General features: G+C 43.7%; 1 protein-coding gene across 1 annotated transcript in view; it reads left to right on the top strand.

Annotated features, from left to right (window-relative positions):
• The window catches only part of LOC141148308 (guanylate-binding protein 3-like), a 129,048-nt gene that overhangs the window by 90,578 nt on the left and 22,749 nt on the right, over positions 1 to 15,721 (top strand). Inside the window, exons 10-11 of the mRNA XM_073635612.1 lie at positions 397 to 499; positions 10,380 to 10,573. Of these exons, the coding sequence (XP_073491713.1) occupies positions 397 to 499; positions 10,380 to 10,573 (297 nt within the window). The remainder of the gene's footprint in view (positions 1 to 396; positions 500 to 10,379; positions 10,574 to 15,721) is intronic.

The following is a 15,721-nucleotide window of genomic DNA, read 5'->3' as shown; positions in this document are numbered from 1 at the left end:
TTCATGATATTTACCTATATAAACCCTACTGTAAAACAATGAGCTTACTTTATAGATCCTTGTAAACTTACTTTATGTATCTTTATAACATTGTATACTCAATAAACTTCTTTTGACAAGGAAAAAATAAGTTAAAAAAAAAAAGAAATGAAGGTCTCGTTCACATGTGTTTTGCCCTCTGAAGAGCACATTTGACACGGGATGAGGGGTCCCTTTCAGGTAGGTTGTATGGGGCCCCATGATTTCTAACAGCAGCCCTTGCCCCATCTGATGTGTGATTTCAGCAGGTTTGGATGATGAAGAAGTGGACAGTATTCTCTCAGACAATATGTTTTGGTATACAGGGGTCTCTCTTATTTCCAGCAATATATTTCTGACCATGTTCATATTCTACAGGCAGAAGAGGTGCTACAGGAATACATGAAGTCCAAAAAAGATGCTGAAATAAACATTTTAAAAGAAGATAATTCTCTAAGTCAGAAAGAGAAGGACGAGGAAGGTAAGACATTTTTATTATCACTGTGGCATCCACTGACATAATTCCTTTATTATTTGGTTAAGTAATGGTAACAAAATTATAGGATTGGACGCCTCTATTCATTTTTACTTTTTTAAATGGTACGTACACCTCAACGATGAACAACTCTTTGGTTTCTTTTTGAACTGTTAAATTCACCATTGGAAGTATTTTGTTATACACTATATTACCAAAAGTATTGGGACGCCTGCCTTTACACACACATGAACTTTAATGGCATCCCAGTCTTATGCCCCGTACACACGGTCGGATTTTCCGATGGACAATGTCCGATCGGAGCGTGTTGTCGGAAATTCCGACCGTGTGTGGGCGCCATCAGACATTTTCCATCGGATTTTCCGACACACAAAGTTGGACAGCAGGAGATAAAATTTTCCGACAACAAAATCCGATCGCGTCAATTCCGATCGTGTGTGGCCTGTTCCGACGCACAAAGTGCCACGCATGCTCAGAAGAAATTCCGACACGGGACAGCTCGTTCTGGTAAACTTAGCGTTCGCAATGGATACAGCACTTTCGTCACGCTGCAATGTTAAAAATGGTTTAATACAGCGCACTCTCTTCTTTATAATGTGACAAGAATTAAGTAGTTTTGCTGCTCATATTCACACACACTTCTCACAAACTTTTATTTGTGTTTTTTTAGTGGGATTCCCTGAATATATTGTTATTAGTTGTCACATCTGACAGTTTTTTTATATTTTTTAATTTTTTTTTATTTTGGATTTTAAGCCTTTTTTTTTCTTTAATGTTTGGATTTTTTCCAAGGCTGATCTTTGTTCAATGTTATTTTTATTTTTACTCCAGAATATTTTTGGGTGTGTTTTGTGTGTCAAGTTACCCCAACACCATTGATATCTTTTATTATTTAATCTCCAGGAGATTGTTTGGTGTTGGTGTCCCTTGTTCATTTCACATTGTATATTTGAAATGTACCTGAATCCTCACAAACCAACTGTCATTTTTGAAGTAAAACACATAGGAGAGTATAATTCAAAACAAAAATCCTTTATTAAGGGATCAGAACCAAACAAAGAGGAAGGCAACACTGGATCAACAAGAGAAATTAGCGAAGCCTGGGACCCCCACGGCAGACATCAATTCTTCAACATCAAAATTGGTGGCCTGAGGAGTCCATATGTAAGGGAGGGCAGTCTGGTCCGGGATTCGCAGAGACCTGGATAGCAGCAGATGACATCTGTGTCCCCAGGCTGTGGTACCACAAGAGGCTGCATCTTTTGGCCGACCAGACTGAACCCAGGGCAATCACTGTCTGGTCTTCCTTCCATGCTTCATTCCGGCTGTGGCTGTGCTGGTGGAGATGTGGCAGGAGGAGGAGTAGGACCTGGAGGAGGAGGAGGACTGGGAGGACCTGGAGGAGGACTGGGGGGACCTGGAGGAGAGGGAAGAGGAGGAGGAGGACCTGCAGGAGGAGGAGGAGGACCATTCCAAAGATGTGTGTGAGGTGTAATTTGGCCCCTCATACCTTTCTCCAGAGCCTCCGATATGAGGGCCTCACACAAAGCTTTTTGGCCCTCCTCCATCCTCTGCATTTTATAGGCTATGAAGGCAGCAATGTTCTCCTGCATGGTGTGTGGTGCTCCCAGGACCTCTGTAGCCCTCCAAAAGAATGCTATAGCAGCCTCCTCTAGGGTATTCCTCCTACTGCCACTTTCTCTTTTCAGGGGGGGTGGAGGGACCTTGATATCAGCCAGCCGGCTCGGCCCGGCCACCTCCTGGCTGAGACTTCCCTGTGTATGAAAAAGGGACATAGTTTTAGTTTTTGCATCATCAATCACAATCCTAAATTAGTACTCCCAACTAACATCTAGTTAACATCATTGATTGGACAAGCAGAAATATTTAGAGGAATGCTATACCTGGCTCAATCTGGGCTCCTCCACATGTGGCCTGGAAGGCCCAGGTTGGGCGTCAGAAGCCTCAGCCGGGGGGAAGGAAGCGTGGAAGGAAGACTGGAGAGGGATGACCTGGGTCCAGTCTGGCCTGCCAGAAAGTGCAGCCTGTCGTAGTACAACATCCTGGGGACATAGATGTCATCTGCTGCTCCAGATCTCTGTGAATCCAGGACTTTCTTGCGCTCCCTCAGATATGTACTCCTCAGGCCACCAATTAATATCTTTAAATAGGTGATGTCTGCCGTGGGGGTCACCTGCTTCACAATTTCACACAATTGCTCCAGTGCTGCCTTCCTCTTTGCTTGGTTCTTGAAATGGGGGTGGGTAATCTCCCACAGACAGGGCAGCTCACTTAGCATATCTATGAATACTGACATGAAGTCATTGTCTTTCATTAAGATATCCATGTTTACTGCAAGACACAACACAAGACAAAGCCTAATGTCAGACAAAACTCTCCTAATCTTGTTACAATATAGGCCTCAATCTAAAAGCAGTATAGGCACAAGTTTGTCTCTTACCTTTGTTCTTACGATCGGCGCGTCCAATGCTCCTTCCTCCGCTCACAGATCGTACGTAATACGCACGCATGTTACGCTTTATACACACTGCGCATGCGTGTAACTCCGCCCGCCCCTGATGTTCTTTCTAGTGTATTCCCCGACCCTTTTTGTTCGGCGCAGTGGGTGAAGAGCACATGGCAGAGTTACAGCAGGTGCGTGCTAATTCTAGCAACGAGGAGGAGGAGGAGGAAAGGCCGGATCCAGACACGTCCCGATCCAGAAGGAGACGTTTTAAGGCCACAAATATGTCGTTTGGGGAGATGTTGGAGATGGTCGACATCATGAGGAAGTCCGACTATGATGGAAAATATGGGCCTTACCCCAACCCCAACATCAGAAAGGCCAAGATCATGGCGAAAGTGGTCAGGAGTCTTGAGAGGAATTTCGGGGTACGAAGATCAAAAGATCAGCTCAGGAAGCGGTGGTCGGACCTGAAGTTAAGAGAGCCAGAGCAGTACCGAAAGATCCGGAGAGTGATGCAAAAAAGTAAGTAGTTGTGCTGTGTTCCTATTCTTTCTGTCTTTATTAAGTTCGTTCTGCTCCATATGCTTTTATTAATTGTAACGTTTAAAAAGGTCAACTTTAATGTTCATGGGCCCATTATTCGTTCGTATCAAACATTTTTCTTTCGGCCTCTAGAACACCATTGTTTAGGCCATATGCATTTTCACACATTTTTGGGGGCCTACTTGGATGCCAAATATTTGTTTGTGTAGATGGGTTTGTTACTAGAATGAAATTCAAACTAGATTGTGTGTAAAGAGAGAACACTGAGCAGCTGTTTTCACATCTGGACACTGGAGCACTAGTGTGGGACCCCAGAACACCATTTTTATTAGGGGGGCCACACAGGTGCTCCAGTGTATACTATAGGGGGGGCTACATCTGTGAAGCTTGTACTAAAAAGGTAAAGTATTGCAGCTTGACAAAGGACACTAAAAAATATACATCTTGGAACTCGGCTAAAATAGACAATTGTACCCCACTTCCAAGCAATGTTTCCTATTTCTAGTTCTGCCTTCAAATATCTGTGTGCTATGTATACCATTTTTGTTTTACATATGGGAGAAAAGACTCGGACACCCCTCATCCCAGGAGACCAGGGACCCCCCCCCCCTCTGGAAGAAGGGGAAATACCAACCCAAGAAGCTGAGCAGGAGGAAGAAGAAGACGTGGTGGAGATTGGCACCACAACAGGTGAGTGTCTGCGACCACAGGCTCAGGTAAAAGAGATGGATGGTGGCAGATTTTTGAGACCTTTTTTTTTGTTCTTTATCTCTTTTTAGGTGATCGTGATCCAGAACGCTTTACATCTGAAAGTGCCCAGATACTCATCGGGGAGATCATGGGGTGTAATCTCCAATTGCAAAACATCCAGCAACAAATCAGTGATGTTATTAAAAAAAATAATAACATCATTGATGTTTTGGGGCGAATTTAAACCCCACAAAATCACCTGTTTTATCGTACGAAAATTTTTTCAATGTTTAGAAAAGCCAAATTTGGAGGATGCACACAGTGTGCCAACATGTGCTATCTGCCATCACGGGAGATCAATGGACGCATTTTGGGGGTGCAACCCCTTCCTCAATTATAAAGTCGCATTGAGGAAGGGCTTGCTCCCCCAAAACACGTCCCTTGATCCCCCCTGATGGCAGATAGCACATGTTGACATTCGTAAATTGGTGTGCATCTTCCAAATTTGGCTTTTCCAGGGGTGATTTCCCCCCATCTGAACGCTATATCAAACACAGTTCCTAAATACTCATGTCTGATATAGCCTTAAGGTTTTACCATATGTGAACTTTTTAAGTTCAAGTTTTTTGGCTTTCTTGTTGGTTTTACACAGGCCTGTTTTATCTGAAATGGATATTTCGATTTTTGATAATGCTACTGCAAACATTGTTATACAACAAACATGTTGGTTTGTTTTAAAAACCTTTGGGAAATGCACATGTGATTGTGCAGGTATAAAAAAGTGCCTTACTCAAGAATGTGTGGATTATTGTCTCAACACTACAACACCTTTGGGGTGATGTAATTGCTGTTTTATGCAAAAATGGGGGTTATTTCCTAAGGGCAAATCCACTTTGCACTACAAGTGCAGGTTCAGTGCAGTTGCAAGTGCACTTGTAGTGAAATGTGTTTTTGCATTTAGGAAGTACCAGCCAACACTGTTTTTTATAAGGTTACCCAATCACGACATTTTCTGCACTCAACACATTTCTGTCAGGGTCAGCTAAAACAAACACAAGCAGTAAATGTCCACAAAGAATTTCTTTTGGTTGTTTTTATTTGAAAAAGGTGTCACAGATTGTCTGGCATATTGATAGCCCCCCTACCCGCAAAGAACTCCAGGTAGCGTAACTGGACATCACGGGCATTCAGGGAGGGCAAGCCAGGACGGCCACTTTCAAGCGCCGTCCGTGTTGATGGATTAGGGATTCCGGCCTCAGGCCCAACTGAGCCAGCATAGTTGGCTGAATGTTTTCTTAAAAAATTATGGAGAACACAGCAGGCAAGTATTATATGGTTCAGTTTATACTCCGCCATATGGATGGGTGTCAGAAATAATCGGAACCGGCTGGCCAGGATTCCAAATGTGTTCTCCACCACTCTTCGGGCTCTGGCCAGCCGGTAATTAAAAACCCTCTGTTCCGGGGTGAGGGTCCTCATCGGGAATGGCCGCATCAGGTGGTCCCCCAGCGCAAATGCTTCATCAGCAACGAACACAAATGGGAGACCTTCAACATTGTCCTCTGGAGGTGGCAAGTCCAAGCTGCCCTTCTGGAGACGCCTGTAGAACTCCGTCTGGGCGATCACTCCACCATCGGACATCCGACCATTCTTCCCCACGTCCACATACAAGAACTCGTAATTAGCCGACACCACCGCCAACATCACTATACTATTAAACCCTTTGTAATTATAATAGTACGACTCCGAGTTGGGTGGTGGGACGATGTGGACGTGTTTCCCATCAATTGCCCCTCCGCAGTTAGGAAAGTCCCACCGCTGGGCAAAGTGGGAGGCCACAGTCTGCCATTCCTGTGGCGTGGAAGGAAACTGTTGAGGAAAAAACAATAAACATTACTATTTTTTCAAAGATACATGGCAAGCAGATTATACACAAACATTATGGGGCAACCTCCAGATAGCATTTACTAAGGGGAATTTAACAAGGCCAAAGTATAAGGTACACCTATCATATTCCCCCTCCCCCCTCCCATGGGCCATTTCTAACATTATAGGGGGGGGGCTCTTGGACAGGTAACCCTCTTCACTTCATTGAGAGATGAATGCCTAAATAATGGGTATTACTTGGAACAGCCCCTCCTTAGTTACACTATTGGCAGACCACTGGACAGGTAAGAAGTGTCATAATACAAAGATATAAATACACACTGTACACATTTGAGGACATTTGAACATTCTGCTATTACCTATCAAGATAATAATATGATACCAAAACTTTAAACAGTACCATTGGAAAGTATACAGGCAGGCCCTTGCACTACATGCTTTGGGGAATTCATCCATACATCTGACCAGTAAAGAGGTGGGTATAGTGTGTATGGGTTTGGCAAAGTCAGCAGATAGATGATTGAGGATAGAGAATTGGGATCAGCTGACTTAGCAGTTGGGGGGAGGGAGGGTTAAAAAAAATTTGGGGACACCACAAAAAAAACCCACTCTGCCTGAATTTAAATCAAAAATAACATTTCCAAACATTTTAGGGGGTGTTTGGGGTAAAGCACTACTATGGAGCTGATAAAATACATTGTTAAGTACTACATGAGGTGAATATAGGCCAGGAAAGACCATGCTGGGGAGGTTATTGAAGGGCAAATATGTATGAAGGACATAAAATAATAATTACTTAAAAATCCAGCATGCATGAGAACAAAGGGGACATTCACAGCATATTACAATCATGGTAATTAGGGAATGAGGGAAGAAATACAATATATTATCAAACATTCAATACAATAAAATGTGATATAAAAGGATAAAAATCTTACCTTCATATACTCCTTCTGCAGGACCTGGATGATGGCAGAACAGGTCTCTGGGATAATGATCCCCAGAGCCTGGGGGGAGATGCCTGTCGAGAACTTGAGGTCCTGCAGGCTTCTCCCTGTGGCCAAATACCGCAAGGTAGTGACCAACCTCTGCTCCGGAGTGATGGCTTGCCTCATGCAGGTATCCTGCCTGCTGATATAGGGGGTCAGCGAAGCCAACAGACGGTGAAATACGGGGTCCGTCATCCTGAGAAAGTTCCTGAAATCATCAGGATTATTCTCACGGATCTCACGGAGCAAAGGCATATGACAGAACTGGTTACGCTGAAGCAACCAATTCTTGGTCCATGAACTCCTCCCCACCCTGTTCATGGACTGGACTTGTGTCAAGGTCAGGACCCCAACACCAAGCCCCCGCACAGCACGAACTCTACGAGGAGTACGCATACGAAACATGGCTAGAAAACGGTCGGCTGCTCAGAACGAAGTAACAGAACGCACTGAAGAACAGCAAGGCCTGTGAAGAGCGACCTGAAAAACAGCAACGAGCGGGCAAGATCGCACAGAAAACTCTGATACGAACTGACTGCACGCACTGAAGAGCAGATACAAACCCACAAGCACAAACTGAACGGCAGAAAACGATCTGAAAGCCACGAGTCTGAAAAAGCGCGAATCGTCTCTCACCAAACTTTTACTAACACGAGATTAGCAAAAGGAGCCCAAAGGGTGCCGCGCTTGGTTCTGAACCGGCCTTTTCTAGTCTCGTCGTACGTGGTGTACGTCACCGCGTTCTTGGCGATCGGAAATTCCGACAACTTTGTGCGACCGTGTGTAGGCAAAACAAGTTTGAGCCAACATCCGTCGGAAAAAACCCTAGGATTTTGTTGTCGGAATGTCCGAACAAAGTCCGACCGTGTGTACGGGGCATTAGTCCGTAGGGTTCAATATTGAGTAACAGCTTCAACTCTTCTGGGAAGGCTGTCCACAAGGTTTAGGAGTGTGTCTATGGGAATGTTTGACCATTCCTGCAGAAGAGCATTTGTGAGGTCAGGCATTGATATTGAATGAGAAGGCCCGGCTCACAGTTTCCACTCTAATTCATCCCAAAGGTGTTCTATCGGGTTGAGGTCAGGACTGTCATGTTTCTCCACCCCAAACTTGCTCATCTATGTCTTTATGGACTTTGCTTTGTGCACTGGTCCAAATCATTTGGTGGAGGGGGGATTATGGTGTGGGGTTGTTTTTCAGGATTTGGACTTGGCCCCTTAGTTCCAGTGAAGTGAACTCTTAAGGCGTCAGCATACCAAGACATTTTGGACAATTTCATGCTCCCAACTTTGTGGGAACAGTTTGGGGATGACCCCTTTCTGTTCCAACATGACTGCCCACCAGTGCACAAAGCAAGGTCCATAAAGACATGGATTAGCGAGTTTGGGGTGGAGGAACTTAACTGGCCTGTACAGAGTCCTGACCTCAACCGGAAAGAACACCTTTTGAATGAATTAGAGCGGAGACTGTGAGCCAGGCCTTCTCGATCAACATCAGTTACAAATGCGCTTTTGGAAGAATGGTCAAACATTCCCATAGACACACTCCTAAACCTTTTGGACGGCCTTCCCAGAAGAGTTGAAGCTGTTATAGCTGCAAAGTATGGGCCAACTAAATATTGAACCCTACTGACTAAGACTGGGATGCCATTGGTAATATAGTGTATATGTTTCAATCGGTTGATCCTGTCAAAAAATTTGTGAGCTGATACCTCGCTCTCTGTCTGTGCTGCACTCCTATTGGTTACATTGTTTCCACCTCTCTGGTCACACATGATGAGTTCTGCAGCTTTCTACCAGAGTTACACTGCACATGTGTGGCACAAAAGAATGAGACAAGACTCCCTCCTGGGGCAATAGGGGTCGCTGTTCTCAATGGCTGCTCCATCCATACAGTAGAGGCAGTGTTTGCTTCATAAGATTTGAAGAAGCTTCTTCTAAATGTGACTGTGGATTGTGGTGTTTAAGTCCTGGCTGGTTGGTAGGTTTAGCACACTAAATGTGCTTTTTTCTTAAAGTGGAACTTACACTTTAACCACTTCTGTACCGGGCCAATTCTGGCATTGATCTCCTACCTGTAAAAGTACTCAGAACCCCCAAACATTGTATATATATTTTTTTTTTTCAAAAGCAATTTTTCAAACGCGGTTTTGTTGTAAAAAAAAAATCACTTTAAACACACAATATTTACCCCAATTTTTTGTATAATGTGAAAGATGATATTACACCGAGTAAATAGATACCTAACGTGTCATGCTTTAAAATTGTGCCAAACTTCGGTACATAAAAATCCTAATAGGCTACATTACATTTTTTTTACAGGTTACCAGTTTAGTGGTACAGAGGAGGTAAAGAATTATTGCTCTCACCCTAATGATTGCAGAGATACCTCACATGTGTGGTTTGAATTCCATTTACATATGCGGGCGTGGCCTCCGTATGCGTTCGCTTCTGTGTGCGAGCACGCGGGGCACATTTTTTATTTTTACACTTTCCCTTTAATTTTGGATTTTTTTTATCACTTTGATTCCTATTACAAGGAATAGGGCATGACAGGTCCGCCATACGAAGAGAATTGTGGTCTATTAGTCCCCACATCTCTCCTCTATGCTGGAAAGCATGAGATAAAAAAAAAAAGTGACCTCAGACTTTTCAACAAAAAAACTGGCAGTGTTTTCTGCCGGCGCCGGAAGTGACGTCATGACGTTGCTTCCTGCCTCTGAGGGTCATAGAGATGGCTGGAGACCATCTGGTCAATGGCCAGCTCTATGGTAAACCGCTGCCGCCAATTTCATTCTCCGACTCCCCGACCGCACGGGCAAGCCTGGAGAAGCACCAGAGGGCGACAGGAGGAGGGGGGTGTACCCTCCCACCGACTGTTAAAGCAATCAAGTTGCTATGATGACTTTTAGGGAATCGCTGGCTGAAAAAAAGATGTGGATGATGCCTGTAATATTCAGATATCACCACTCAAAGTCCAGGACCTCATATGATGTCTTTGGGTGGGAAGTGATTAAACTTTATCTGTGTTACAAAGCTTAGTTCTGCTCATCATTTGGCTCCTTTATCATTTTTTTTTGTACAGTATCTTGATGCTTTGTTTTAAATAGGTGGTGGTACCCAAAGCTTTCTTATTTTGTGTGTGTTATTTGAGTTTTTGGAGATGGGTTCGATATCTCCCCTAAAGTTTTTTTTCTTCCTCGCAAGGCTTGCCTCCCCAGACAATCTATAACAGTAATATTACAAATATAATATTTATTGTTCTGATTTCTCTTCGCACTGTTTTTCAGAGGCAAAAACTAGAAAAAAATGTGAGGAAATGGAAAAAAAAATGCAAGAACTAGAAGAGGTCAAACAAAAGTTGATGGTAGAGGCTCAGAACAACTGCAATGAGGAGACCGTGAAAAAGCTGACGGAGAAGATGGAGGAAGAAAGACATTTTATGGCAGTGAAAATGGAAAAAATCATTAATGACAAGGAAAAGGTAAGTCCAATGAATTTGGTTGATTTGTTTATTGGAAATGAAATGTAATATTGCGGCCATGAACACGCCTAAACACACAACTGGGACATAAGAAAATCACACATTGCATGTATGTCCCTTCTAATAGAATGTGTCTATGAAGGTTTTCAGTCATCAAGGCCATGGAAGAAATAATGGTACCAAATCCAAATCATCAGGATATGCTAGTTTTTGTTGAACACAATTCACTGATCCTTCCAGTGGCCTCTTCAGTTAAAGTGGTTATAAAGTCAGATTTTTTTTTTTTTTTTATCTTATTGCATTCTATGTATTAAGATAAAATGCCTTCTGTGCAGTGGCAGCTGGTGCTCAAAATTTTGTTTGGGGGGGGGGGGGGGCGCAAACGAACTGAAAAATTCTGAAAAGCAAAATATTCACCTAATACCTCAGCTCTTTCTTTTCGAGGATGCCCAGAAATAGGCACATATTTACACATATGGTGGACGTGCCCAGTAATCCAAACCTTCTGGAAGGAAGTCTTCGTGATTGCATCTAAAATATTTAAAAAAATAATACAACCAGATCCATATTTAACTTTACTTAATCTAAAACCGGAATGGTTAACACTCTCTCAATTCAAACTTATTATCCAACTAATAACGGCTGCAAAACAAACAGTGGCCAAGGCATGGAAATCTCCTACATTGGTACTAGCAGAAACAATTCACAGAATGAATAATACAATGTCCCATGCTAAGATGGTAGCCATCGATCAAAATCAAATTCCAAAATTTGAAAAACTTTGGCATCCTTGGATAAAACAACAGTTCCTGTCAAACTTCAATGACTCTGTCCTGTTGCCATGGTAACAGATTAAATGACTTACAGAGACACCCATTCTAAGGCTTCAAAGAGAACTAAAAAGAATAATAAACTGACGAGAGGGACAACCTTGTGGACCATACCTCTTCCTTTCAACCCTTTTTCTTCTTTCTCTTTCCTTTTCTCCACCTTACGATTAAAGCTCATTATCAGAATTTATTTGACCTATATACACTCTACTTGTAAACAATATGTATAGTAGGAATAAATCATTTAAATACCTACAAAAGTAACTAAGGAAATGATATATATATCTTTAATTTAGGTTTACGTGAACCCAATGTTTAATATTTGAAATTTCATGATATTTACCTATATAAACCCTACTGTAAAACAATGAGCTTACTTTATAGATCCTTTTAAACTTACTTTATGTATCTTTATAACATTGTATACTCAATAAACTTCTTTTGACAAGGAAAAATTCTGAAAAATACTGAAACAAAAACATCAAATGCAGTCACTGTGCCCATCATTGGCAGCCAACTTTGCCCATCATATGCAGCCAACTTTGCCCATCATATGCAGCCAACTGTGCCCCTTTATATGCAGCCAACTGTGCCCAGCAAATGCAGCCACTGTGACACCCCCCACCCACCCACCTGCTGTCTGACCGGCACTTACCCCATTGTGGTGGCGGGTCAGGCAGCAGGCGAGTTGTGGGACAGTTGTGGGACGGGTAGCATAGGTCAGGCGACAGCTCCTGTGTCCTCCCTGTGTCTCTTCTTTCCTTCTGCTAGGCGGCCAATGGGATCACCTGTGCCTTCAGCCAATCAGGTGACGGGTATTAGACTCGCGCCTCCTGATTGGCGTAGAGGCATTTCAGTGTTAGAAAAGTGAATATTAATGTACTTTTCTAACACATCGGGGTGGACTGCGAGTGAAATGTGCTCCAAGTCCACCTTTATTGAAGCCTATTAGAGCCTATGGCTCTAAGCAGGTGCTTCAAAAAAACACCCCCGTTGCTGGAATTCAGGCACCCGGCATCCGAAAATGGGCCGGAGCCAGATGCCTGAATAGGGGGTGGCTACAGCGGCCATGGATAGATTCATGCAATGCAGCATCCCCCCCCTTCAAAAAAAAAAAAAATTGATCGCTAATCTGCATGTTCACCCCCTAACCACCCAGCTCTCTCCCCATATGCCCCCAGAACAAATCCCCCTCCCCCAAATAAATAAATATTCCCCCCTTAGTACAAATCCTCTACCCCTCAACTTTCCATGCACAATCTTCTCCCCACCCCCACTCCACACACACACTCTAAACCAACCTTTTATCACAAATTTCCCCCACAAATTACCCCTCCTAGCACAAATACCTCCCAATCACTACTACTAGCACAACCCCCCCCCCCAAAAAAATAATCCCCCTCTAGCATATTACTTTTATAGCACAAACCCCCCTAACCCCCCCTCTTAGCACAAATCCTCTTCCCCCATCCCCCTCCCAACACAAATCCCCCCCAAATTAGTATTCCTAGCACACCTTCCCAAATCTGCCCTTCCAGAAAAATGCTAACCCCTGCCACCCCCAAGTTCCCCCACCCAACATAATCTCCTTCACCCAATCTTCTTGTGGTGCCCCCCCACCCCACATAGTAACACAGTTGTCCCTCCTGCCCACCCCTTGTCCTGGCCCTGATTGGATCCCACTGCTTTCAGTCAAAGTCAGTTAGCCAATCAGGAGAGAGAGGGGGCATGTCCGAACCAGGGATCCATGTCTGAATGAGCTGCTGCCCAGCTTGGTTGACCCCATAGCAAGCTGCTTGCTGTGGGGGCACTGGACAGGAGGGAGGGTCCAGGAGCAGCGAAGAGGGACCCGAGAAGAGGAGGATTTGTGCAGGTCCACTGCAACAGGGCAGGTAAGTATAACATGTTTATTATTTTTATAGAAAGAAATCAGAGACTTTACAATCACATTAAGCTGATAATAAGGGCCTGGGGCGATGGGCTTTTGTCCACACCAGATGGGTTTTGCGATCTCATAATAGTCTATAGGAATGCAAAACCCACATGAAGCAGCTCAAATGTATCATCAACGCAGTCTGAGTGATCTCATAAGCATCTAAAAATGGATCTCAAACTGAAGCTGCCAACACAAGCCCAAAATCCATTGACACAGACCCTAATGAACGTTCTAACATTTAAAGCCAAATGGGTAACCCTGTTACCACAAACAGACACATGGATGACACCTTGGTCAAAACCCACAGGACACAAACATTCACTGAACACATCAACTCAGTTGACAGCAACATACAATTCAAAAAGAATATCCACCTAAAGTGATTGTAAACCCTTGTACACCACTTTTACCTACAAGTAAGCCTATAATAAAAAGGATTACCTGTAGGTACTGGAAATATCTCCTAAACCTGTACAGTTCAGGAGATATTTACCATATACGCTTGCCCCGACGTCATCGGCGCACACGCACTTTAGAAAGGGCACAATCTTGACAGGCGGCTCTGCGCGGAAGTGACACCGCGCGTCAAAGGAAGGGAGAGGGGTTGAAGATGGATGCTTCCACCTGCGGGGACAGCGAGCACATTGTGGGTTTGCTTGCAGGTAAGTGGCACAGAATAGGCTAGTATGCTATGCATACTAGCCCATTATGCTTTTAGTTTGCAGGGGAATAAAGAGGAAGTAAAACCCATCAGGGCTTACTTCCTCTTTAAGGGCCACCCTGTAGCAAATATACTGCTACAGGACGGCCCTCCTGTGCATAATCGCATATATGTACAGAAGGGGCTGCCTGTCCAGAGATGCCCTCTGCCGCTGCCCGATCCTGCTGCCAATGCCTGACCCCTCTGCTGATGGCTATTACCCACCACGTAGATGGGGTAAGACAGCGAGCGGGGGGGCTGAGGGGTTTGAGGTGCCGCCGGCTGCCTGGGGGGGTGGTTGTTTGCTGCCCCTCCCAAAAAAACCACCAGCTGCCACTGATATATAGTATATATACTGTACGTGATTGTGCACTTCTGCCTAGGTGGCGCGTGCCGCCGACGGGCAGCTTCTGCTGTGATTACTCACAGTAGAAGCTGATTAGCGGGTGCTGGGCAATGGATGTCCGCCGGCAACCGCCGATCGCTGGGCAGAGACACAGAACGAAGCTCTGTCTATGTAAACGAGAGCTCTGTTCTGATGAGGGGGGATGGATTTTGAGTCCGTGAGCACTGATCACTGTATTAGTGTCACTGGTTCCCATAATGTGTGAAAAGTGTTAGTTAGGTGTCAGATTTTCCGCTGCAATATAGTTGTCCTGCTATAAGTCTCTGATCGCCACCATTACTAGTATGAAAAAAAAAACTACAGTATAGAGTATATACCATAGTTTGTAGATGCTATAAATTTTGCAGAAACCAATTTTGTTTACCAACAGTATGTAGCAGAATACATATTGGCCTAAAATTATGACGAAATTAGATTTTTTCCATTTTTTTTATTGGATATGTTTCATAGCAGAAAGTAAAATATATTGTTTTTTTTCCAAAATTGTTGGTCTTTTTTACGCAAAAAATAAACAAACCCAGAGGTGATCAAATACCACCAAAAGAAAGCTCTATTTGTGGGAAAAAATTACATACATTTTATTTATGTATAGTGTAGCATGACCGCGCAATTGTCAGTTAAAGTAACGCAGAAAAAAAAATGGCCTGGTCAGGAAGGGTAGTAAATCTTCCTGAGATCAAGTGGTTAAAAAAAGAGAGATGGCCACTTAAGTGATTTGGTATCTGGTGGAGGTCCACAATGAACTATGGGCTTTTACAGCCCCCCCAAACCACAAATATAAATGTCCTCTTACTGTCCTGAGCCCCTTTAACCACTTGCCTACTGGGCACTTTCACCCCCTTCCCGCCCAGGACAATTTGTACCTTTCAGCGCTGTCACACTTTGAATGACAATTGCTCGGTCATGCAACACTGTACCCAAATTAAATTTGGATATTTTTTTCACACAAATAGAGCTTTCTTTCTTTAAAAATGTTTTTTTAATGTTTTGCTAAATAAATGAAAGAATACTTTTTCATAATTTGTTATAAAATTTTGCAAACATGTAATTTTTCTCCTTCAGTGATGGGCACTGTTTGGCTGCATTGATGAATGAATGAATGAATGAATGATTTGTATAGCGCTGCAAATGCGAACTGAATCGCCTCAATGCGCTAGATCTTTCCTGTGTTGTCCAGCTTCTTAGAAGAGGTAGGTCTTGAGTTTCTTCCTGAAGGCCTGATGGTTTTCTTCCATGCGGATGTGAGTAGGTAGAGCGTTCCACAACCGTGGTCCTT

This window comes from Aquarana catesbeiana, linkage group LG06 (assembly GCF_042186555.1).
Source record: "Aquarana catesbeiana isolate 2022-GZ linkage group LG06, ASM4218655v1, whole genome shotgun sequence".
In the NCBI taxonomy this organism is placed as follows: domain Eukaryota; kingdom Metazoa; phylum Chordata; class Amphibia; order Anura; family Ranidae; genus Aquarana; species Aquarana catesbeiana.
This window is presented reverse-complemented; position numbering and strand designations above follow the sequence as displayed.